This window comes from Lactuca serriola, chromosome 8 (assembly GCF_051521515.1).
Source record: "Lactuca serriola cultivar US96UC23 chromosome 8, Lser_US96UC23_V15, whole genome shotgun sequence".
Classification (NCBI taxonomy): Eukaryota; Viridiplantae; Streptophyta; class Magnoliopsida; order Asterales; family Asteraceae; genus Lactuca; species Lactuca serriola.
The window spans coordinates 247,777,968-247,802,822 of record NC_136415.1 but is presented as its reverse complement, the minus strand read 5'-3'; the positions used below and the strand labels follow the sequence as shown (position 1 = coordinate 247,802,822).

The 24,855-nt window shown below is 39.9% G+C and overlaps 2 protein-coding genes across 2 annotated transcripts; both read right to left on the bottom strand.

Annotated features, from left to right (window-relative positions):
* Nucleotides 1-16,475: 16,475 nt before the first annotated feature.
* LOC145069556 (uncharacterized) lies at nt 16,476-18,161 on the bottom strand. Its single transcript, XM_079016491.1, has 2 exons — nt 16,743-18,161; nt 16,476-16,596 (listed from the first exon to the last, which is right to left on the bottom strand). Exons 1-2 carry the CDS (start codon nt 18,150-18,152, stop codon nt 16,579-16,581), a joined length of 1,428 nt encoding a protein of 475 aa, XP_078872617.1. The 5' UTR covers nt 18,153-18,161; the 3' UTR covers nt 16,476-16,578.
* Nucleotides 18,162-18,963: 802 nt separating this feature from the next.
* On the bottom strand, nt 18,964-23,138 carry LOC145066118 (ATP synthase protein I-like protein). Its single transcript, XM_079013301.1, has 9 exons — nt 22,671-23,138; nt 22,140-22,189; nt 21,976-22,051; nt 21,751-21,846; nt 21,170-21,250; nt 20,995-21,086; nt 20,223-20,315; nt 19,887-19,955; nt 18,964-19,339 (listed from the first exon to the last, which is right to left on the bottom strand). Exons 1-9 carry the CDS (start codon nt 22,995-22,997, stop codon nt 19,198-19,200), a joined length of 1,026 nt encoding a protein of 341 aa, XP_078869427.1. The 5' UTR covers nt 22,998-23,138; the 3' UTR covers nt 18,964-19,197.
* Between the last annotated feature and the right edge of the window lie 1,717 nt (nt 23,139-24,855).

Below are 24,855 nucleotides of genomic sequence, written 5' to 3'. Positions count from 1 at the left end.
CCAGCTCTTGATCCTGACTGGGATCCAGTCACCAAACACAATGTAACCACCATGCTGAAAATATATCAGACATCCCATATAATAACATGGAACCAACTTCCAATAAAGCCATAGGGGTTGTGACTTCCTTGATATGCATATGGGTCCTGTGCTTTCAGTAGTACGGGATCATACTACCTTCCACACCTACCCATATTTGTATCAATTATCACTACAACGCCCTAACAATGTACATAAACAAAGACGAGTGCATCCTCGCTCCTAGAGGAAGGCTAAATATCTCATAACTGGCTGACTGATCCCACACAACTCATCCATGAAACTTTCACCAACCCTGCAGCACTCGTGTATGCTAATCATACATAACGTTGAACCCTATATACTTTTGAATATCTGATCCTAACCTAATCCCTTCATCAAACAAGAATAGGAAACAAGTCCAAACCAAACATTCTCAGGCTATAAGATCTTAATTATGTACAACTATGATGCTTACACTAAGCAACTACAGTAATGATGTCAATTTCATAAAAGGAAAACCCTGGGCTATCAGGCATATAATCAGGCAATTCTATCATGCAATTCCTGAAGATCCCTAGCCTATCACTAGCATGATGTTCTAACATATCATAATATCAAATATCTGTATGGTATTTTGGGGCCTACTTACTAGCTCTGGTTGATCATACACTATGCATCCTCCTTTAGTATTTTGAAAATCTTTTCCTTGGTTTGAGACTGGATTTAACACGAGTGTTCCTCCAATTCACTCAAACCAAGTCTCTGATACCAACTTGTAACATCCATAAAATTCAATCCAATTTAAAACTTTTTCAAGCAATCAAAAACCATTGTTTATTACAAAATGTTTTCAAAATAGTTTCATATTAGAGTATCCTAGAAATCAAATCATAAACATACAAGGAGGTTCACGATCACGCCTTCTCCTTCTCGAAATCATCCGAAGTACCTGAAACAAAATCCAAAATTGTAAGCCTGAAGCTTAGTGAGTTTCCCCAAAATACGAATGCCATACAATCATAGTCATATCATAGCAAGTAAACAAACAATATGCATATTGAGCCATCAGCCTGACTGGACTGCCTCGCAGGGCCATCAGCCTATCTGGACTGCTCTTCGAGCCATCGTCATATCTAGACCGCCTTGCGGGTCTTCAGCCTATCCGGACCGCTCACCGGGCCTCTGGCCTGACTAGTGCGCCCTTATCGGGTCTACAGTCTATCCCGACCGCCCTAGTTATGTTGGCCTAGAGCACAAAGCAGAAACCACCTTAACCCATCCCCAATAATACAATCAACACATAAATATCAAATGCTAGCATATACAACCGTCAGACCGACCTAACAGATCACTAATCATAGCATCATCTTATATACCTAGATACCGACCTAACAACTCACTAACATAGCATCATCCTATATACCAAGATACTGACCTAACAAGTCACTAAGCATATCAACATGTAATAAACCCGGAAAGAAATCCGAAAAGGGTTGCATTGGTGCCTTCGACCCTGTTACTATAGTGAAGACAACTCACCTCACAATGTCGATCGGAACTAAAATATCAAACTCCCGAAATACGACTCCAAACACCAACACCTACAACCACCAATGATCCACTTCATAAATACCCAAATTACTAAAATATCCTCAATAGTCATCCTGGTCAACCATTAGTCAAAGTCAAAGTTAATGGTCAAGCCCAACTGTCTATGTTGATCCAACTCATTGAGTGTAGCTTACTAACTCTTCGAGTTCCTTCAGAACTCAAAGAATCGTGAAAATCCTAGTTGACTCGTTGAGTTTCCAGAAAACTTGTCGAGTCCATGCAGTGTCCAAAATGTTGGGAAAACCCTAACCAACTCGTCGAGTCACCTTGTTAACTCATCGAGTTCATGCAGAATCCAGAAAGCGGGAAACCCTCATCCAATTCGTCGAGTTGACTATGCTACTCGTCGAGTTCCTCTATCCATTTCACATTTATCTCATTCCAGTCGAGTTCATGGCTTCAAACTCCAGATCTAGCTTCCTAGGGTGAAGTTACCACGTAAAGTTGCTAACTTTATGTGAATGCAAGGTCTTATGAGGCTAAAATCGTCCATAGTAAGCTTAGGAAGAGTTTTAGGGCATGGAAAAGGGCCAAAGATTCATAAATCTTGAGGCTTTATGTCAAAGAGAGCCTAGAGGAGTCCATATCTGAAACCATATCCTTATGACAAACCTGAATGTGACTCCATTTTTCCCTTGAAATGACTATTTCTTTCACAAAGGAAGATATAAGCAATGAGAAGCCAAGGTATTAGCTTTTTTCCTCCAAAAGAATGCCAAAACGCAGTAGTTGCTGGATCTACAAGCTTCCTCCCGTTCCAAGCCTCTAAATCCTTAAGCCTATGGGAGTCGGGATGTTACACAAAAGACCTAAATTGTCTCATTGCAAATAAATTAAATCATCCCTGGACCTAGATAAATCCGACTGCAACTTCTCAATCCAAATTCGTCTCTCTTCACTCTTTGATGTTACCCTACTGATTTGATCAGCTAAGTTAGTATTACATAAACAGGTACTTTTTAAACTATCACTTAAACTAGAGATTGTAAATTTTAAATCATCTAGTTTAGTTTCGTACTTATATATAGGAATATTTAAAGATACGAGAATACAATTTACCTTTTTGATCACCTTCTCACATTCGCTGATTTGTTTAGAGACAAGTCTCGTTGTGAAGCAATTGTCCGAAGTCTTGCCGCCATCAGTGGCGTATCCTCTTTTATCCGAAACATCAGCACGGACCATCATACACTTTCCCTCGTACTTAGGGAACTCATCCTTCACAACAAAGCACTTTCCATGCTTGGGTCTGTGAACCTCTTCATCCTCTGAATTGGTTGACCACACTTCAACTCTTTTGAAGATAGTAGGCTTCATCTTTATCTTCTTCTTTTTAAGCTCTTCTATCTTCCATAGATAGTAAGCTTCATCTTTATCTTCTTGATCCTTCTTCTCATTCAATCTTCTCAGCATGCCCTCCTTGGCCAAATGATTTTTGCCATGTCAATAGTTGCAATCATAACTGGAGCCTCCAATCACCTTTTTCTCCTTTTTCACTTTATCCTTTTGAGAGTTTTTGTTGCTCTCTTCCCTTGCCTTTTCAGAACTATAGCTCACTTGCTAGTTTCTATTTTCGAGCGTCCAAAGTTCTTCTTTGCAAACTTTCTTGGATTGGAAACCATCAAAGTGTACTCATCCTTCGTAAGTTCGCAATCTGAAAGATCGGACTTTGAATCTTCTTCAACAATCTTTTTGCTCTTTGTAACTAAGGCCAAAGAACCCATAGTAGAAACAACTTTCACTTCCTTTGTTACTTCATCTTCATGGGACCTAAGTATTCCCACTATCTGCGCCAAAGAATAATTCTTGAATTGTTCATGAGCTTTAACAGTGGAAACAACCGCCTTCCACTCAATTCTTAAACCATTCATGAAGGTAACCTTTTGTTCAATCTTCTCTCACGTCAGGTTGTGGTTACGCATTCTGCTCAAAAGATGGTTAAAGCGATTGAAAGTCTGATTAAGCTTTTTCTTCAGACATCTAGGAAGTTCTTTCAATCTGTTCCATATTTCCTTTGCAGTCTCACAGGAACTTACCAAACGAAAAGTGTATGGTGGTAAAGCAAACCGTATTGTCCTCATGTCTTTAATGTTGCTTGGCAGTTTGTCTTTCTCATCTTGAGGAATATCTTTAACATCGACAAGAAGATTAATCTACTCTAACAGAGTTTTGATGACCCTTCTGGTTCCCATATGCATGAATGTTCCTTCTATTATTGCTTGCCAGATCATCATTCCATGGTCTTCAATACCCAGCACATAATCCTCAAAATGTAGAGCCCATACTTCATAGTCTTGTGGAAAAAGAATAGGGATCCTGGTAGCAGATCTGATGCTGCTAGAAAGATTAAAAGAATGATAATGTGGATCTTCCTACTGCATTGTAACAACCCGAAATTCAGGTATTCTTCTTTTGGCCCTTCATCTTTGTTATGTTGCCATTTAGGGTTTGCATGTTAGGCAAGTACGCTGCGCGTACTCGCGCGCCTCATTTGGACGCGTTCACCCTCAGGTACGCTGGGCGTATCCAAGGTTATGCGGGGCGTAACCGGTCCAGACCTAAAAACCCTAATTCATTCGGAGGACTATAAAAGGAATGTGTGGCTCGACTTCTCAGCCACCATCCCTCAAAAAGAAACCCTAAAGAGAGTGTGCATCCGTTCTTAGGCCATTTGTGAGTATTCTAAGCTTGGTGGTGCCATTTCAAGGTAGCCAAGGAGAGGAGGAGCTCATTGGGAAGGCTAGAAGTGGTATTCAAGTGTGGATCTGAGCTTTGCAAAAGTTGAAGCTTCATTATAAGGTAAAAAGTTCGGATCTTGTCCTGTAGTTCTTGTGATATGCTTCAAGTACCATTTTCTAGGGTTTTAGTCCCAAAGGTGGAGACGTTTTGAGCAAATGGTCTCCATAAGCTTAGATCCTTCACATTTATGGTCTATTTGAGTTGTAGACTCATAAAAATGTAATCTTGGTCGTGAATATTGTACCATGCATGAGATCTAGGTCCTTGAGTTGGAATAGAATGATGTTATGAAGTGTGGGAGCCTTTACAGCCATGCCAAGGCTTAAAGGTCTCGACTTTATGGGTATAGACGCATAAACAGAGCCGGATCTAGAAGTTGGAGTAATGGCTTAACCGATTAAGACCAGAAATAACGTATGCTAAAGTCTGATGGTTACGCTGGGCGTAACTCCCAGTACGCGCAGCGTACTAGGTGGAGACCCCGATCCATGGGTTGGCGATGTACGCCCCGCGTACATGAAGAAGTACGCCCCATGTACTCACAGGGTTGACTTTTGTTGACTTTTAGGGTTTTGGTCAACATGGAGACTTTGGGTCAGGGAAGGGTAAAATGGTCTTTTACCCTCTGAGGGATGATGATAAGGGGTGAAGTTTTAGTTGTGGAAGTCTTTGTTTATTAAATGATATTTTTATGATTAGCCGAGGTAGAGTCGTCGTTGGGATTTGGAGATAGCGAGTACGTGAGATCTTAGACTTTCCACGAGGTGAGTTTTCTCACTATACTGTACCCGGAAGGGTTTTATTGTGTGACCGGAAGGTCGGATATGTTACGAGTTGTATGCATTGTATGTGATAAGTTAATCGTTTATATACGCCATGTATGATATGCTTGATATGGGCCGGAAGGCATTATACTACGGGCCGGAAGGCATATATGTTGTGGGCCGGAAGGCATTGTGATGTGTATCGTAAGGTAGGACCGGAAGGTTTACCGAGCCGGGACGGAAGTCCCCTGAGACACATGGACCGGAAGGTCAGGGCCTGGAAGGGCGTATGTGCGTAAGTAGTATTTTGGGGAACTCACTAAGCATTTATGCTTACCGTTGTTGTGTTATGTGTTTCAGGTACTAGCGAGGACCGTGGGAAAGCGCCGGCGTGATCGTACACATTGTCTGGGAAACTATTTCATGATCATTGGGATGTGCTTTGTTATGAAACATTGTTTACGTTTGAATTTGGAATATTAAACGATGGTTTTTGATGTTTGCAAAAATGAAAAATTTGTTTTAAAATTTACGTTGTTACAAGTTGGTATCAGAGCCTTGGTTTGAGGGATTCGGATACACCTTCGGGCGTAACTGAACTCAAACCGGGGATTTGAGAAAAAATTTAATTAATAAAAACAAGAAAAATTTGATAAGAGATTTCAAAACAACCGAAGGAGAAGCAGTGTGTACGGTCAGCCAGTGTCCGAACAGTAAATCCCCAAAATACCCTTACAATATGTGTTATGAGATATGTTATGATATGATATGCATGATAGAGTAGACTGGGTATTCATATTAGGACTAGAGTGGCCTGATTTGTGATGTCTTAGTCTAGGGGAAACCTGCTGCTATGAGATGCGTTGAGAGCGAGTAGGTAGCCAATGCATAGCAAGAATAGAGTACTCATGATCCGGGGCTCGGGGAGGAGGACTTGGGGTGAATGCTGATACGGTGTAGTCGGTAGTATTGGGCCCGTACTACTGAAGACACCGGGTCAGTGGGCAACCCAAGTAAGAATCCTTGGGTATCGGAGACCGAGTAGGTTGCGTTACTGAGTGCGATTATGCTCGATGGAGTCTCTGATATTTTCTGTTGTATTTCAGAGGCATCATGGTTGGGACGCGTCACAGGCTTGAGACGAGCGGTGTGAGTGACGAGGAGCTTCGTCAGATGATCCACGATGAGGTGGCTGCGGCAATCCGGGCTGAGATTCCGGAGATGTTTGGGTCTATCAAGACCATGCTATTGGAGACTTTTGATGAGCGGTACGCTGCGGTGACTGAGGCTGCGGCCGCTGCAGCTACAGCAGCTGTGGCTGCTGCCAGACCACAGGGAGGTGACTCGTTGCTGTTCCGGGAGTTCAGCAACACGAAGCCACCCGAGTTTGGCGGGACGCAGGATCCGATCGCTGCGATGAGATGGATTGCTGATATTGAGGGATGCTTCTACACTTGTTCATGTCCGGAGCATCTGAGGGTACGGTTCGCTTTGAACCAGCTCCGCCTGGGAGCAAAGGATTGGTGGAAGTTCGTGACGGCGAACTTCACTCTTGCGGAGGTTTCATCCGTGACTTGGGAGAGGTTTACTACTATATTCAGAGATGAGTATGTTCCCCCGGTGGAGAGGGAACGGTTGGTTCAGGAGTTCTTGACCCTCAAGCAGGGTAATGATTCTGTTACGGTGATCACTCGGAAGTTTCATGAGAGGGCGATGTTTTGCCCTGAGCAGGTGTCCACTGAGCAGGCTTGGATGAGCCGATATTTGGGTATACTGAGGAGGGATATCCGGGAGTTCGTATCGAACTCGTCATACCAGACCTTTGCTGAGCTCCAGGCGAATGCCAGGAAGAGAGAGATCGAGTTGGAGACCCAGGCCAGGGAGGAGGCCGAGTCTCAGCGGGTGGATCGGCGGCCGGCTCAGTCCCAACCGACAACCAAGCGGACCAAGTCCGTCGATTCGAGGATGGGAGGTCAGAAGGGCCGCACTTGCGGAAAGTGCGGCAAGGGTCATTAGGGGGCATGTCAATCGGGTGCTTGCTACAAGTGTGGCAAGGAGGGGCACATTTCTAGGGATTGACCCAAGGGATTTATGGTTTGCTTTCATTGCAACCAGACCGGCCATCGGAAGGCCGAGTATCCTTAGCTTCACCAGGGATCAGCACAGGGATCTGCGCCTACGGCTAGGACTACCGAGACTCAGCCGGTGAAAGCCGAGGCTCCAAAGGCTCGTGGGAGAGCTTTTCAGTTGACGGCGGAGGAGGTCCACGCGACGCTCGATGTCGTAGGTGGTATGTATTCTTTCGTGTATTTACTTTTATGCTAAGATATTGTGCTTATATTATGATATGCGTAGGTACTTTTCTTGTGAATTCTGTACCTGCCTTGGTATTGTTTGACTCGGGTGCGAGTCGATCTTTTGTATCTTTGGCTTTTAGCCAGCACATCGGTATTGATCGGGAGGTGATGAATCGACCCCTGCGGGTTTCCATAGCAGATGAGAAAGCGGTATACGCCACTGACGTGATTCGAGGATGTGTGCTCGAAGTTTTTGGTGTTAAGTTCCCTATAGATTTGGTTCCTATAGCGATGGGAGATGTCTGTGTCATCGTGGGCATGGACTGGTTGAGTAAGTTTGGAGCAGTCATTGACTGCGAGAGACAACTGGTGACTATACGAGACCCTAGCGGGGGAGTGCTTACTGTGTACGGCGAGGAGACCCGGTGTGGGTCAGCGTTATGTTCGGCTGCATCGGTATGAACCCCCGTATCAGATACGTTGGTTGTAACTTTTGCGGTGGCTGTTGTAGTTGTATCAGTGAAAATGGGTGGTGGTATAGGGAAAGAGGTTTTAGGAATGGTGGTAGAGGGGTTTATGGTGGGAATGGAAGTAGGGATTGTTTGAGTGGGTGAAGGAATGGGTGAGATATGGATTTCCATGTCTGGGGTAGGTGATCGGGGTGGGGTGTTGCCTCTTGGAGGGGTTTCGCCTCGTTGAGAGCCGTCCGAATCCGAACTCTCACCTTCTGAGTCACTCGAAGAGGAAGCGATTATGAGTTTGCGCTTCGGTTAAGTCTTTCGCCTCTTCGGCTACGGGGATTGTGCAGCTGTGGTTGGTTTCCGCTTCCTGGGAGAAGGACCTTTAGCCCCTTTGGTCACTTGCTTCCCTTTATCTGCCTTTTTGCCTCTATGAACAGGCTTGTCGGCATCATGGATGGACTTGAGCATTTCCTGTGTGAGTTCCCTTGGTCCTGACTACTTGAACTCCTTAATAGTCCGGATGATCCGGCTGTCAGATGGAACATCGCCGTACATGGTCTCCGGAATAGAGCCAATGAATGAGAACCTTGATGCATTTGAGACGATAATCTTCGTGGTATGAAAAGTACCGATCGAAGACATTGATGCACCGGCAGCAGTGGGGACATCAAATTTATCCATCGCCCATTTTGTGATGAGAGCCCAAAACCTTGCATACGACACCTCAGAATGTTGTGAAGAAGAAGAGAGGCTTTGGATGAGTTGTTGCTAGAGAACCAACCCATAATCGACGTTGATCCCGTTGTAGACGCCGTACATGATCGACAGGAAGAGTCGACTAGAGCCATCAGATCCTGAGCTCCGTTCAGATAAACCTATAAAAAGAACAGTGAACATACCGTTCCACTGTGGCGGCAAGCAAGACTTTTTAAATTTCACGACGGAGGTGAGCATCTCCGTGTACCCCATGTTGTAAAACATACTGTAGAAATGGCCAACCGGAATCGTCTCCGGATTAACCCTGGAAGGGTCAGCAGCAAACCCTAGCAATGCACCAAATCGTTGCTTTGAAATCGAGGTCTTGTGATCAGAAACCTCGAAGAAAACCCTATCGACTGCTTTATCGTAATGTGCAGTCGCATACACCTGCGAGAGGAGCTCCATAGGCACAGATTCAACCCTAGAAAGTGCAGGAGCGATCGGCGAGTACTTCAGGCACTCAATAATTAGGAACATGTAGGAATCGTACGCCTGAGGGGTTAGATCGATCACCAAACATTGGTGAGGGCGAATGGGAAGGATCTGTGAGGTAGCATGAACAGATGATGATTCTGCCATTGTTGAAGTTGGGATGAAGAAGATGAACAGTAAGGGTAGAAGGAAATTTTCGCTCTCTTGGGAATTCGAATGTAGTAAAGAGATAAATGGGAGTGGAGACTGCCTTTTATAGTAGATGTAAGGAGAGAGAAAAATATGTTCAAATCTTCTTTCGAAATACGAAAGGGTTTCCCGGAATGACAGATGCGTGACAGTTAAGGCATGCGATGATCACGTAGGAGAGAGAGAGTGTCAGATTCCTTGTAACACGCCGCCCAACAAGCGCCGTTTCAGAAGAAACCGTTTCAAATCCACACGCGCCTTTATGTGCCAGAGAGGAACCGCTTGAAATTCGCACACGCGTCCATTATGTCAGTTAAAGAATGGGCGTTTCAAATTCGCATGCGTCCTTTTTTTTTTACTGTCGTTTGAAATTCAATCCATTTATCTCCCGCCTGAGTCAGCAACCCTTCATCTTATCTTTTGAATGAATCTCCCACGTGGATTATTTTTTACCACAACTTGTAAATAACCTCCAATTCAGTAAAACAGCCTGTAATTATTAGTACTAGAATTTTGGAAAATCAAAGATTTTCGTGCTAAGAGTGTAAAAAGAAAAGAAATAAAGCAACTCTTTTTAGGAATAAATGTGATGTCAATAATGACACGAAACGAATGATCCCGGGCACGAATCTCTTCCTTCAAGGTCAAGAGAGACCTTAAAGTGTTAATTTGGTTTCCCGTTGAATGACGATCAAACATTTATTAAGAAATGTTGAAAGGCTTCTTTTAATTAGGCTACTTAAGGGTGGCTTTCGCTTTGATGCAACAATTCTAATCTTGAAATAAGAAAGAAAGTGAACAAAGTACTTGTGAGACCGGTGTAATCTGTTGAACAAGTAGGTAGGAATTAATTTTAAAGTGTCTTGGAAAATATGAAATCTCAACACAAAAAAATGTAAAACTGGATCCCAAGGGAAGAAATGTTATGGGGTTTAACAATTTCATAGGAATCACACAAAATAAAATTTGAGATTTCATCAAGGTACATCCATCAATTCTTTGGTGAAAACCTGAGCAAATTTATTGTTCACCGTCAATTCAGATTTGGTGTTGAATTTTGGGTTTCACTCAGCTCGTAGTGGCACGAAACTAAGATCATAAACACAGTTGTTGTGTAACCATAAACCTCAGTGGTAATTTCTGAGAGTCTCAAGGGTTACGTTGATGAAACGAATGTAATTGAGAAATGTAATGGAGATGGTGTAAGAAATTAAAGTACCTCAACTGCAAAAAGAAGGACCGAGCAGAAAACTCTTATCTCATATGAGAAGAGAGTGAGGTAGCTCACGATTAGAATAAATGTGGTAGCCTAATTGGGAAGACAAGGTTTGTTTATACCAGGTCATTAAGGCTATTATTCAAAATCTTATGAGGCTTGGGACACATACAACAGCATGCTTCTAGGGACACTTAACTAATCCAGCAATTTTTATCCCCATAGACGAACGAACACACAAATATAAAATATTTTTGGATTTTTTGATATATATAAAAATAAATAAATAAAATCAATAAAAAATAAGCAAGAAAAAAATAAGATTTAGAAAGATTTAAAAAAAACTTAGGAAAAATTTGGTAACCGAACCCGAACGTTCGGTTGGTTTCGGTTGAGAAAAATTTTGAAAAACCGAACCCGAGCGTTCGGTTGGTTTCGGTTTTGAAAAATTTTGAAAAACCGAACCTAAGCGTTCGGTTGGTTTTGGTTTTGAAAAATTTTGAAAAACCGAACCCGAGCGTTCGGTTGGTTTCGGTTTTGAAAATTTTTGAAAAACCAAGGAATTTAGGCTAGTAGTCAGAAAATACTTTTGACAATAAGATAAAGACCTTTGTACATGAAATTTACAAGCAAGAAAACAACCTTGAAGTGATGAGCGAGTGAGATGATTCAACTGAACCTGAACGTTCGGTCAATTTCGCTTCTTACGATTGAGGTTGAGAGGTAGTTTGAGGTACTGACTCTGATTCCATCATACCTAGCCCTTGTAATATTCTGTTGAATGATGCTTCAGGAAGAGCTTTGGTAAAGATATCAGCCAGTTGATCAGTGGTTCTGACAAAGTGTACTTCGACGTTTCCATCTTCCACATGATCTTTGATAAAGTGATACCTCAGTGCTATGTGTTTGGTTTTGGAGTGTTGCACCGGATTATGACAGATCCTAATTGCACTTTCAGAGTCACAATATAGTGGGATCTTCTTCATATTGAGTCCATAGTCTCGAAGTTGACTCTGGATCCAAATCACTTGAGAGGTGCAGGATGCAGCTGCTATGTATTCAGCTTCGACAGTAGACAAAGACACGCACGTTTGTTTCTTTGATTGCCAGCTAACCAACTTCCCGTCAAGGAATTGGCAACTACTTGTGGTGCTTTTTCTATCGAGTCCACATCCTCCAAGGTCTGCATCTGAGTAGGCTTGAACGAAGAAACCTGAGTTGGAGGGATACCACAGACCTAAGGAGGCAGTTCGCTTGAGATATCGTAGGATGTTCTTCACTGCAAGCATGTGAGGTTCGCGTGGGTTTGCCTGAAATCGAGCACAGTAACACACAGAAAACATAATGTCAGGCCTGCTAGCAGTAAGATACATCAGTGAGCCTATCATTTGTCGATAGAGCGTGATATCAACAGCCGGTTTGTCCAGGGATGGGGTGAGCTTGGTGCCGAATGCCATTGGGACTTTGACTTTGGAGTCTCCCATCATACCAAACTTTGCTAGGAGAGTCTTCGTGTAAGCTTCCTGATTAATAAAGATGCCTTCTTAATCCAAGGAAAAAGTTAATAGGACCCATTGAGCTCATTTCAAATTTAGTCTCCATCAGCTTTCTGAATTCAGCTGTTAGGTTGGGATTCGTTGAGCCAAAGATGATATCATCGACATAAATTTGAACGATCATAAGGTGGTTACCTTCCTTTTTGCGAAAGAAGGTTGGGTCAACCGAACCTTGTTTGAATTTAGACATCTTTAAGAATTTAGTTAGCGTTTCATACCAGGCTCTCGGAGCTTGTTTCAATCCGTATACAGCTTTATCCAGAATGTAGCAATGATTTGGATATTTTTCGTTCACGAACCCAGGAGGTTGCTCCACATACACTGTTTCTTCGAGTTCTCCATTAAGAAATGCACACTTGATGTCCATTTGGAAAACTTCAAAGTTTTTGTGGCAGCATAGGCAAGGAATATTCTGACGGATTCAAGCCTAGCTATAGGAGCGAAAGTCTCTTCATAATCAATCCCTTCCTCTTGACAATATCCTTTCACTACTAGACGAGCTTTGTTCCTTATGACGTTTCCTTCCTTGTCCATTTTGTTCCTAAAGACCCATTTGAGACCAACAACCGAGGCTTCTGGAGGAGTTGGAATGAGGCGCCAGACTTTGTTCCTTTCAAATTCGTTCAGTTCATCTTGCATTGCTTGAACCCAATCGGAGTGATCAAGAGCAGTGTTAACTGTCTTCGGTTCAACTTTTGATACGAATGAGTTAAACATGCAAAATTCAACTTTGGAAAATAAGGCTGTTTTGCCTTGAGTTGTGATCGGGTTAGAACCTTTTCAGAAACATCACCAACAACTTGAGAGATAGGATGATCTCTGGTCCATTTGGTGAGAGGAGGGTAGTTTGGATCAAAGGTTGGATCCAGTTCAGCATTGATCATTTCTTCTGGCTCGGATTGGCTTTCGTAGTCGAATGACATATCAGCTTGCTCCCCCTCGATAGATGAGCTTTTAGGAATACTTTGAGAATCTTGAGCTTCAGAGGTTTCTTGTGGTGCTGGTCTTTCAGGCGTTGATGCACCTTCGGATGGTGAAGCACTCTCGATTAGCAAAGTGCTTTCGATTGGCAAAGTGCGTGGCTCCCCCTCAACTTGAGAGCTTGGCTGGGATGATGATGGTGGATTCTCCCCCTCGACTGAAGCATTGGGTGATGGAGGTTCGTGAGAGTTTGATCCTCCTTCATTTATTCTCCTGGCAGCTTCTTCGACAATTTGCCTCATGTGATCTACTTTATTATTTGCTGCGCCTGCTTCTGAGTGAGTGGCTTTCTCTGGTTCGTCGAATAGCTCCAGAAACTTCTCGTATAGGTTAGCGATCGAGATCGTAACCTGGCCAGTTTGAGGAAAGATTTCCCCTGCAGTATTTTCACTGGCCTTTAGCCTTTTGATATAGCTATCATCGAAGGTCACGTAGTAAGTCTCTTCTATTTTCTTTGAATGCTTGTTTAAAACCTTGTACGCTTTAGAAGTGAGAGAATAGCCCAGAAAGATTCCCTCGTCGGCTTTGACATCGAACTTGTTGCGGTGTTCCTTAGAGTTAAAGATGAAACACCGTGAACCGAACACGTGGAAAAATTTCACATTGGGCTTTCTGTTGTTGAGAATCTCATAAGGTGTGAGCGAGAATCATTTGTTGAGATATGACCTGTTCTGTGTAAAACAAGCAGCAGAAATAGCATCAGCCCAAAAATAAAGAGGTAAGGAAGCGAAACTTAGCATGGTCCGTGCAGCTTCACACAAAGATCGGTTTCGTCTTTCAACAATTCCGTTCTGTTGAGGTGTGTAGGGAGCTGAGAAGTTATGACTTATTCCCTTTTCTGTCAGGAATTCTTCAAATTCTCTATTTTTGAATTCCAGACCATTGTCGCTCCTGATGTTGCGAACGACCTTCTTCAGCTGTACTTCAATCTGCTTGATAAACACCTTTAGCTTGTGAGTCGCTTCAGATTTAAGCTTTAGAAAGAACACCCATGTAAAACGCGAAAAGTCATCAACAATAACAAGAATATACTTGCTACCACCGATGCTTTCGATAGATGATGGACCACACAAATCAATATGAAGTAATTCGAGTGGTTCAACAACTTTAGTGTTAATAATAGATGGATGACTTTGACGACTCTGCTTCCCCATTTTGCATGCAGCACACAAATGATCTCTATCATACTTGAGCATTGGAAGACCTCGAACATGACCTCCAGTGACAAGTTTGTTGATGTCCTTAAAGTTAAGATGAGAGAGCCTTCGGTGCCACAGCCAGCTTTCGTCAGATTGTGCTTTTGATAACAGGCAAATAGCTGGGTTTCCTTTGATGGGTTTGATGTTTAGAGGAAACATTTCACCTTTGCGTTCAGATTTGAGAATAACTCTTTTCGTCTTCTTCTCAATTATTTCAGAACCCTCATCGTCGAATGAGACTTTGAGACCGGTACCTCCAACGAGCTGAGATACACTGATGAGGTTGTGTTGTAGTCCTTCCATGTATGCCACCTTCCTTATAGTGAAATCACCATTGGTAATCATTCCATAACCTTTTATGGTGCCAAAGGAGTTATTTCCAAATTTGACGTTTCCACCATTTGAAAGAGACCGGTATTCCCTGAGTTCTTCTTTCCTCCCTATCATGTGACGCGAGCAGCCACTATCAATGTACCATTCTTCGTCAAACTAGTCATCACTTATAACCTGCAAAAATTAAGCAGATTTAGGAACCCAAAGTTTCTTGGGTCCACGTGAGCCTTTCACAGGTACAGGAATAGTAAGAGAGACGTCAACAAGATATGTTCGTTTTATTAATGTTGTTTCATCTTTCTTTTTGATGGTAAAAACTTTGATTTTATTAGTATTAGGTGCGTTCGGTTTAGACTCAGGTTTAGACACCGAAACCTTCTGTTTCCCTTTTTGTTCAGCTGAAGATTGAGATTTTCGAGAAGGAACAGAATGGAATTCAGAACGAGGTGGAGAATAATTGGAAGAATTAGAAGAAGTAGATGAGTGAGATTGAGAGGGCTTAGATTGAGATGACTTCTTGGCTGGAGACTCTAGGTGACCCTTTTGCTTTTGATCATTGGTGGGACTAACCTTAGAGTTTTGATCTCTTTTGATTTCAGAACCGAACCTTTGCTTTCGGTTGGTTTCATTCTCTGAACCGAACCTTTGCTTTCGGTTGGAGTTATTCTCAGAACCGAACCTTTGCTTTCGGTTGGTTTCGTTCTCTGAACCGAACCTTTGCTTTCGGTTGGAGTTATTCTCAGAACCGAACCTTTGCTTTCGGTTGGTTTCGTTCTCTGAACCGAACCTTTGCTTTCGGTTGGTTTCGTTCTCTGAACCGAACCTTTGCTTTCGGTTGTTGTGGCTCTCGTGCATTTCATCAGGATTTTTCTCATACTTCAGGTTCTTGTCTTGATGTGAAAAATAAGCATTCTGGGATTGCCAGAACTATTTTCTTTCAGAGAGATTCTTCCTGTATCTCTGATTCCTTTGACGTTTCTGATTCCTCATCTGCTTCGGTTGATGATGGATGTTAGCTTTCATTTTTGGTTTCTCTTTGGCTGGTTCACTTTGAACTGAGGAAGTTTCACTAGGTGGAGTATCTTCTTTTGCCGGACTTCCATTTTCTTGAGGAATGTCTTTCGTGCCACTAGTATTTGGCACATCAAAATTATCTGGCTTGTTCAAGGGTTCTGGTACGTATCTACCTTTACTTTTCCATGAGGTCCTTTCAGATAACCCTACCGTTTCATCAGCATTATCGATTGGAGCGGACCAGAAAAACTCATCGCAGCCATCAGCATTGTCTTCGTTTACAATTGCTGTGAGTTCAGCAGTTTGATGTTCGGTTACTCATGTGACCTTGTACACTTGATTTGGAGTGGTCCTAACTTTTTGATATACAACGGCTTTCTCTGCTAAGATCGGGGACTTTTGTTGGGACAATCGAGCGAACTCCACTGAATGTTCTGAAATTAGATTCTTGTGGTTTTCAGGTTCGCTTTTCACAAATTTTGAGCAGTCAACCGTGTCCTCTACAGAAATTTCACTCATATTGTCATCCTCATTAAGCTCAGATGCATTTTCAACATCAATTTTGTTTTCTGAGCTCAAGTTGGAGTTTAAAGAGTCAAATTTTTGTATGGTTTCGATTCTTAGTTTAAGTCTATCATTTTCATCCAAAAGGTTTTTAAGCATGTCCTTATGGTCCTTAGATTTAATGAAAGATTCTATTTTGTCCAGTCCATACATATAGGTCGGATTGACGTCATCAGATGATATCACACTCTCATAATTATAAGCTTCAGCATCAATTTCATCCTCCTTAAACTCAAGGAAGGGCAAAATCATGCGATGAATCTTTTGTCCTATTTCACAATCCAAGTGAAGCTGAGTAATATTAGTGTAAAGACGTTTAGCAATCAAACAAAAAACATTTCGCTGTTTCAAAAGATTTAAATTGTCTCTTTGCAAATAAATGTTTTCATCTTTTATTTTGACTAATTCTGACTCCTTCAATTCGATCCACATGCGCCGTTCCTCACTCTTCGAAGACACCCTGCTTCATTGATCAGTTAGGTTAGAATTGGTGACTCGAGTTTGAGTTAAACTACTATCTAGATGAGAAATTCTTGAATTAACATTTTTTAGTTCTTTTTCATATGAGTATTATGGGACTTTAAATGAAACAAAAACCGATTGTACCTTCTTGATCAGTTCATCGAGCTCGTTGAACTGCACGCTGAGCGGTTTGGCTGTAAAGCACATATCCTGCTGCTCCTTCGGTTCATTGCTTCCACCGTCATTGTTGTATCCCCTCATCTGAGATACGTCAGACACCATCAAGCGTCTTCCTCCGCTGCTTTCCTCTTTTGCCACACAAGCCTTTCCATGAGAGGGCTTCCTCACTTCATCGTCTTCAGAATCGGTTGACCAAACCTCCACGCCACCGAACTCGTCATCAACAACCGAACCCTGCACAATTAGAGCATTCATAGAAGGGTTAGCGGTAGATTTCTTCTTCCTTATCTCATCAAGCTTTTTCTGCAGCAAAGCTTCCTCATCCTTTTCCTTATCCTTTTCAGCCATCTTTTTGAGGACACAATCGTTTGCATAGTGGTTCTTTCCCCCACAATAGTAGCAGCTTACTCCAGAATCACCTTCTGCCTTCGGTTCCTTCTTAGACTCTTCAACCTTCGGTTCATCTTTAACCTTTTCTGAACTATAACTCCCCTGCCAGTTCCGGTTTTTGTTGTTGGGGAATCTCTTCTTGATGAACCTCTTAGGGTTAGATACCATCATAGCATAATCTTCAGATGTGAGGTCATAATCCTCCAAGTTGAGGTCTTCGTCCTCCATTACAGCTTTACTTTTGGACAAGAGAGCCAACGAACCTAGGCTTGAAATCACATTCTTTTCCTGCAACACAATCTTCTCCTGAGATTTGAAAATACCCACCAGTTTCGCCAAGGAATATGATTTAAATTGCTCATGGGCTTTAACTGTAGACACCACTGCTCTCCACTCTGATCTTAGACCATTTAAAAACGTAACCTTCTGCTCAATAAGCTTCCTTTCGATGTCATGTTTGATCATCTTGCTGAGAAGATGATTGAAGCGATCGAACGTTTGGGTCACAGTTTCTTCGGCTTCTTGCCTGAATTCTCCAAACTCAGACAAGAGTAAGGTTTGGATAGAGTGTTCAAGATCCTCGTCTGTAGAGTACAATTCACGAAGCCTATCCCAAATTTCCTTTGCCGTCGTACATGAGCTTACCAACCTGAAAGTGTCGGACTGAAGGGCGAATCTGATCAATCTTAACGCCTTGATATTACACTGAAATTTATCTTTTTCATCTTGCGCAATATCTTTGACATCTTTCAGAAGATCATTATACTCCTTTTGAGTTTTAATAATCCTTGAAGTTGCAGAATGAGAAAACGGACCAGAAATAATTGCTTCCCAGATGAGGTATCCATTATCCTCAGATCCTATAACGTAATCTTCAAAGTGATGCGCCCAGACTTCATAATTGTGGGTGTATAGGATGGGAACCTTCGTTGTTGATCCAATGCTGTTTGAAATATTGATGGGATTCGATTGCGACTCGTCCATAATGATCGAATAACCTGTTCAAAGATCAGACTTGTAATAAATCAGATTAGGGCAAAACAATAAATATCAAGATACGTCAATAATGAGATGACGGCTCAATAAATATCAGTAATTGCGGAAAACCCTAATTGAAACCTTTTTCACAGAAAAGAAGTGTATCGATTACACAGCCTCCTGCTCTGATACCAATTGATAAGATTAAAAGTTAATCTTGAAGATCGATTAGATCTTAAATAGGTAAAATAAAGATTAAACAGCAAGAACACGAAAACAATAAACAACTCAAGAATGAATCAAACGTGTCGAATGATTATAAAACAACCCTCAGAAGAGCTCGATCAAGAACATCAATTGTAGAGAATTAAAAGGTTTACAGGAACGATGAAGAAAATTAAAGCTATCGTAATTCTCTCTATTGTATTCTAGATCGTTAACCTAATATGCATGCAAGCATATTGTTTATATAGGAAACCTAACAGGCTCACGGTTGGACAGACCCAAACCGGAGTACAAAATAATTGGACTATTAACCGAGCCCAATGACGCAATACTAAACGAATCTGCAACCCAACAGAGCCAATCGCAGAATCAAGATTTCGATTCAGTTTGCAACTCACAGTTCAAGGATCGCTAAGATTTGCTTCTATTTTGTTTCTTGGGTGCGATTATAGAAGAACTCTCTGTTAGGTTCTCTAGTCCAATCAATATTTTTAGCTAAAAAGGCCTTTTTACTTTTCACAAAGCTAAACTTGCATTATGCATTTGTAAAACATGATAGACGTGCCTATCAACACTTAAACTACCACATAAATTTTGGTATCCAAAACCTATACATTAATTAAATCATACAACCTAACCTTTACAACACTTGCTCTCAAGTCACAATATTAAGTACATCCTAATAATTTCATCTACTCAACCATGTTGGCTTAGCCTTGGGGCACAAGAACCACGAATAGGGATCAATAAGGGTGCATCGGACCCCCTTAGCAGTTAACCTTGGCCAAATATTACATAAAAAGAATTTGTTTCATTCATGTTAACCTTAATCAACTTGAGCATCATTTTCTACTATTGTAATTGCCTCTTCGATCGCTTGTGTAAAGGTCGCAATCTTGTATGTGAAAAATCCAACCAACATTGGAATCAACTCTAGGTGCATCAATCCGTATTCCGGAACTACAATCCTGCAAAAATGGAAATTGTAAGGAACATTACAAGATTGATTGATCATAGTTTACATCCTCGGATACAAGAAGGTTAAAAGCAAGAAATAGCAATGTACTTTCATTGATTATTATTATACTATTGTACTTTCATTTTTTGCTATTACAACATTGTACTTTCGAATATCAGAAAGATAAGGGTTAAATGCGGGAAAAAGCAATGTGTTTTCATTAATTTGCCTATTCTAGCATCATACTTTCATTTCTTTCTGTTGTAGCATTGTACTTTAAGAAATCTATCCATTTGTAGCAATGTAATCTAAGAGCAATTTTGATTGCTATAATTAAGTAGATTTTTCAAAGTACCTTGAAAAGAAAAAAACACGCAAGTACAATGATGTATCCTTAACTAATGACATAAAATGTTAGATGTTAATTTGTAAAGATTAACAATGGCTTAATTATTCGATTGTTTATACATTATACCCTATTCCCACATCTGAAATTAATGAATAAATAATGAGGTACAACTTCCAATGCATGAAGTACATGTGTGCAAATATCTTACCCATTCCACCGGTTATAGATCATGACCAAGGCCACAGGGACCATCAATCTGGGCTGCCCAATTGCCGCCCTGAAAGTAAACATTAAAAGTATTTTTTTTTTTTAAATTGAGAAAATGAGGGACTATATTTAGGCAAATGGGAAAGTTTGTAAAAGTTAGGACTTAATGGAGAAACCCTACATTTTCCCAACTTTCTCTATTAAGTCACTTTAACAAAAGAGTGTCTAAGATGTTTCTTTTTGACTTAATGGGTACAAGATATGGTTTGATTACAGAAATAAAATTGCATAATTGGCAACTCAATAATCAATATAGAAGAGAAATAGAGAAAATTACTTGAGAACCCCTCGGGCCCCATCTGCCATTCCATCGATGCTGTTCCCAAGCATTCTCATATATACCAAAGAACCAACGAATCCAGCACCATAACTGAATAAATAAATAAATATATTTAATCCAATAAAACATCCGTTATATAAAAACCAAAATATAAACTTACAATTATTAAAAAAAATGAGAATACAGGGGTAGAAGCAAAGCATATGCATTTGACAAAAATCACAATTATGTGGGACATGGACTCGTTCTCAATCTCTTGTTTGTGAAAAAGACGAAAATGCCCTCCTAGTACTTATCACTGAAAAAAGCCCTAGAAACAAAACTGTGTTTGGTGAGCATTTGGATTAACATCAAGACTGATGTCAATGGGACAAAAGTTGCAAATTTTGTCCTACCCAAAAAACATGGAACAAGGTGGAATAGACTCACTATCGATGTCTTGTATGTGAAAAAGACGAAAATGCCCCTCCTCATCATAATAAAAAAAATAGCCCTAAAAGTTGCAATTTTTTTAGTCCCACACAAAAACGGGAGAGTGGGACACAGACTAGCTCTTGATTTCTTGTCTATGCAAAAGACGAAAATGCCCTCCTCAACCCCATCATCAAAAATAGCCCAATAAACTAAATCTTGTCTACTCCCATCCTATCTGTGTAACAAACACAGCCTACATGTATGTATGCAAACAACAAGAACATAAAAACATAAATAAATAAATAAATAAAAAGCTCCTACATTTTTTAAACATAAAAACAGATAGTGAAGTTACCTAGCTGCAATCTCGGGAGTGTATGAAATATAAGCTGACACCAGGCCAACACCACCAATTGCCAATGTCAAAATCTGCAACTTGCTCTTTAACTGTAAATTTAATTCGATTAAAAGTTTATAATAAACTCATATGTCACTTTAAAAAATATTGTGAAATTTTTAAATGATATAACCTTTGTATATTGTTCTCTTGACTTAGCAGCCAGCACTTTTGGGTCCCCTTTAGGACGCCTCAATTCCCTGAACATTGCGTCCTGTATACAAGAGAATTAAAAATATTAATAAATAAAAAATATATATTTATTATAATCTTATTTGGGATTTGTTGAGTTTTTATGATGTTTAAATTTTTCTTTTTACATATAAAACATGGGTTTTATGCAGATAAGTCCCATTATTTTGGGAAATTTTTTGATAAAGTCCTGAACTTTTTCTTTTGAACAGAAAAGTCTCGAGTATTTAATTTTACACGATAATCTGTCATTTCCTGTTAAAATAAAAATAACGATTTTTTCATTAATGTGGGCAAAATATTAAATAATCGGGACTTTTCTATTCAAAAAAAAAAACATTTTAGGACTTCATCAAAAGATTTTCCCAAAATAATGAGACTTTTCTATTACCATGTCCATTTCATTCCTTTGTCACCAAGAAATCCATGATTTGGTAAATGCTAATTGTGTCAAAAACATTTAATTAACTTTTCAAGGAAAAAAAAAGAAATAAAAAAAGAAAAATGTAAAAAAAGGTATACACTGCCTCCAGTTGCAGCTTTAGATGCTCTATCCCACTTATCTTGTTCACGCCTTGTGGGTGCTGGTTTCCATTTTATCGGTTGAGTGTTTGTAGCCTAACATCAAAACAATATTTTATGATTTAACTTATTTAACCCATTGAATCATGGTTGCATAATTCGTATCAGTTGCATAAATTGATAAAAAAAAAAAAAAAAAAGTGAAACATCATTGCATAATCTTACTTCAGCAACCTCAACTTGTTTCTCCATGATTGGATTTGGAATCGTTGATAGCTCTTTGCTCAAATCAACTTCCATACTATATACATCAAGAGTTTTACATCAAAGGGATAAATAAGAAACGTGAAATTTAATAAAATTGAATGTAATATGAGGGAGATTCATGCCTGTTGAGACTCATGACTCTGTTGAAGCTTAGAAATCCAGATGCCTCCTCCTTTTTAAAAGTATGCACAATGGAACATTGAGATATACGCACAAAACACAAATTCATAGTTGCATAAAACAATTGCAACTAAGCAATGAATACACAAATTCATAGAGCTAAAATTTGATTTTTGATGAATTTGTTTGCAAGAGGAAAATCGTTGTGTTTACTAGTATAAATGTGACATTACTTAAGAACAGATAATATGATAAAGTGATGATTCATGTTTTTTTTTCATTTATAAACCACAACAAATTTTTATGCCTTTATATAGAGAGCATCAACTGCTGAAGTCTTGTGAAAGGTCGTATTAATTTAGTAAAAGAAGATGTGATTGGTAATTTGGTATTGATTTGCGAGAATTTACTATTTGTACTTTTTTTTGGCCTAAAATTAGCTTTAATAAATTTCAAATTGAATTCTAACTAATAATCGGAAGAAACACCAATGTAAGTAAAAATTAGGTTAAATGCATTGAAAATTACTATACCTTAACTGTAGATAAGCGAGGGTCAGAGGAAGAATCATCAGAATCCCCAATCAAGCGTTTCATGTGAGGCATGAAATCTCTATTCCAAATTAAATCATCAGAGGTGATAGGGTCTTCCTTTTCACCTCCCCAGTACTTTCGGAGCTTGGTGGTGGTCGGTGGTCCGCCATAATCTCCGGGAGCAACGCCGGTGGACCATTTTTGGGGCTTTTTGTCGGGCAAAATGATCTTGGTGGGTCTAGTCGTGGATTGAACGGAATTGGATTCCTGATTGATGGGCGTGGATGTGCAGGTTACTGAGAGGTAGTGGCAGTTGATTGTTGCCATTGTTGTTTTTGCTTGAATGGATTGTATTCGTCGTCTGGTCTTCTGATATATAAATCGGAGACCCAAAAATATCTCCTGAAAATATGACAAGCAAGTGATGGAAGATGGATTTTTGTGTGGAACAACCGAATCCACACTCACAGATCGCCAAAAGGTTATTATCGAATCGAACAAATAATAAATTATGTTTACGTGTTTGGATGTATTTTTTTAAAAATATTTTTATGTATTTTTATATATTTATTTATGTAATTATGTATTTTAAAGATTTTTTAATTTTTTTATATATATTTTTTTTATTTTGTTTTATGTATTTTTAATATATAAATTTATTTTATTGCTAATGTATATGAATTGTAACTATTTTTCTATACTTTTATATATTTTATCATGTATTTATGTCTTTTTTTTTAGTTTTTTATGTTTTTTTTATTATTTGTAAGTATTCATCTAAGTTTTTTATATAGTTATTTTTATGTTTTTATATATTTTAAATGTATAAACGTATTTTTCTATATAAAATTTTTCTATATTTATATGAATTTTTAAGTATTTTACGTACTTCTATGTATTTTTAGTATATTTTATCATGTATTTATGTATTTGTTAAGTATTTTTATGTTTTTTTATGTATTTATATATGTAACGCCTGTGTTTCCGGGCTTGCCATTTGTAGCAATATAATAGTCTAGGTTAACCTTTATAACCCGTTTTGAAATAATAAGATTGTATTATTTGAGTATTATGTGTTTTGTGCTTAATTGCTTAATTATGTAGTTTGATTAATTAAGAATAAAAATAAGCGTCAAAATTTAAGTGTAAAATAAACTTAATATCTTTGATTTATGTTGTAGTAGTTGAAACGAGGTTTCCGAATATATATAGAACGCCCAAATCTGACTTCGTATAAGGAAGTTATGATTTATCGAAGTTCCGGCTTAGCGGTATGCAGCCTGAAATACTCGATTTGAGATCGAGCGGTTTTTAGCCGAAGCAATCTAAATGAGAATCGAAGATCTCATTGTTGGTATCGAAGCGATAAAAAGTTAGGCGAGAACGGACGTCAAACGAAGAAGTTATGAATTTATAACGAAAGTTTCTGTCGCGGCCTATTAAAAATAATTAATAAAAATAAAGTCAAAATTATCCGACGGAGTCTAAACGAAAGTCGTAGAGCGTGGTCTCACCTTTCCGTGGATATAAAGAACGTCGAAAACGGAGTTCGTATGAAGAAGTTATGAATTTCCGAAGTTTATTAATCATTTTGTATTTAAATTTAAATCAAAATCGGAAGCCTTATCCGAAGACGAGTCACCGGTGTGATCCGGAGTACGCCCCGCGTACGAGGGTACGCTACCGCGTACTCAGCATAGTGTCGACACTTCGAATGACGCATGCAGTGACGATTTCGGAAGCAGTACGCGCTACGTACTACAGTACGCCCCGCGTACTCCGAGGCTCCAACCTCTATAAAAGGGATCCGAAGGCAGCCGAGAGTTTTGTTCATTTCTTCTCTTCTCTCTCCCGTTTTGCATCGATTTGCATGCCAGAAATATCCCGAAGCCCCGGTATTGTTCCCGAGCCCCGAGGCAAGTCCCGAGATCCCGAAGATCCCGAGAAGTGCGGTTCCCGAGTCGAAGCTCTGCCCGTGAGAAGTTCGATTTTTGTGAAGATCTTCCAGATCTGCTGTGGATTACTACTTCTATAAGTCGTAGTGTTGTACGATCATCTTCTGATCAAGTGAGTGTGTAGTTATTTTCCTCTAATACAATAATACGAAGTATTTTATATAAAATATGTGCTATGTGTATATATTTGGTTGTGTTATGTGTGAATGTGTATTCACTCTCTTCTATCT

Coding starts and splice junctions, on each gene's coding strand:
- LOC145069556 (XM_079016491.1), bottom strand. CDS start 18,152: ATGGACGAGTCGCAATCGAATCCCATCAATATTTCAAACAGCATTGGA.
- LOC145066118 (XM_079013301.1), bottom strand. CDS start 22,997: ATGGCAACAATCAACTGCCACTACCTCTCAGTAACCTGCACATCCACG. Junction 19,956..20,222: donor GGGGCCCGAGGGGTTCTCAA/GTAATTTTCTCT, acceptor GTTTACTTTCAG/GGCGGCAATTGGGCAGCCCA. Junction 19,340..19,886: donor ATCTATAACCGGTGGAATGG/GTAAGATATTTG, acceptor CCATTTTTGCAG/GATTGTAGTTCCGGAATACG.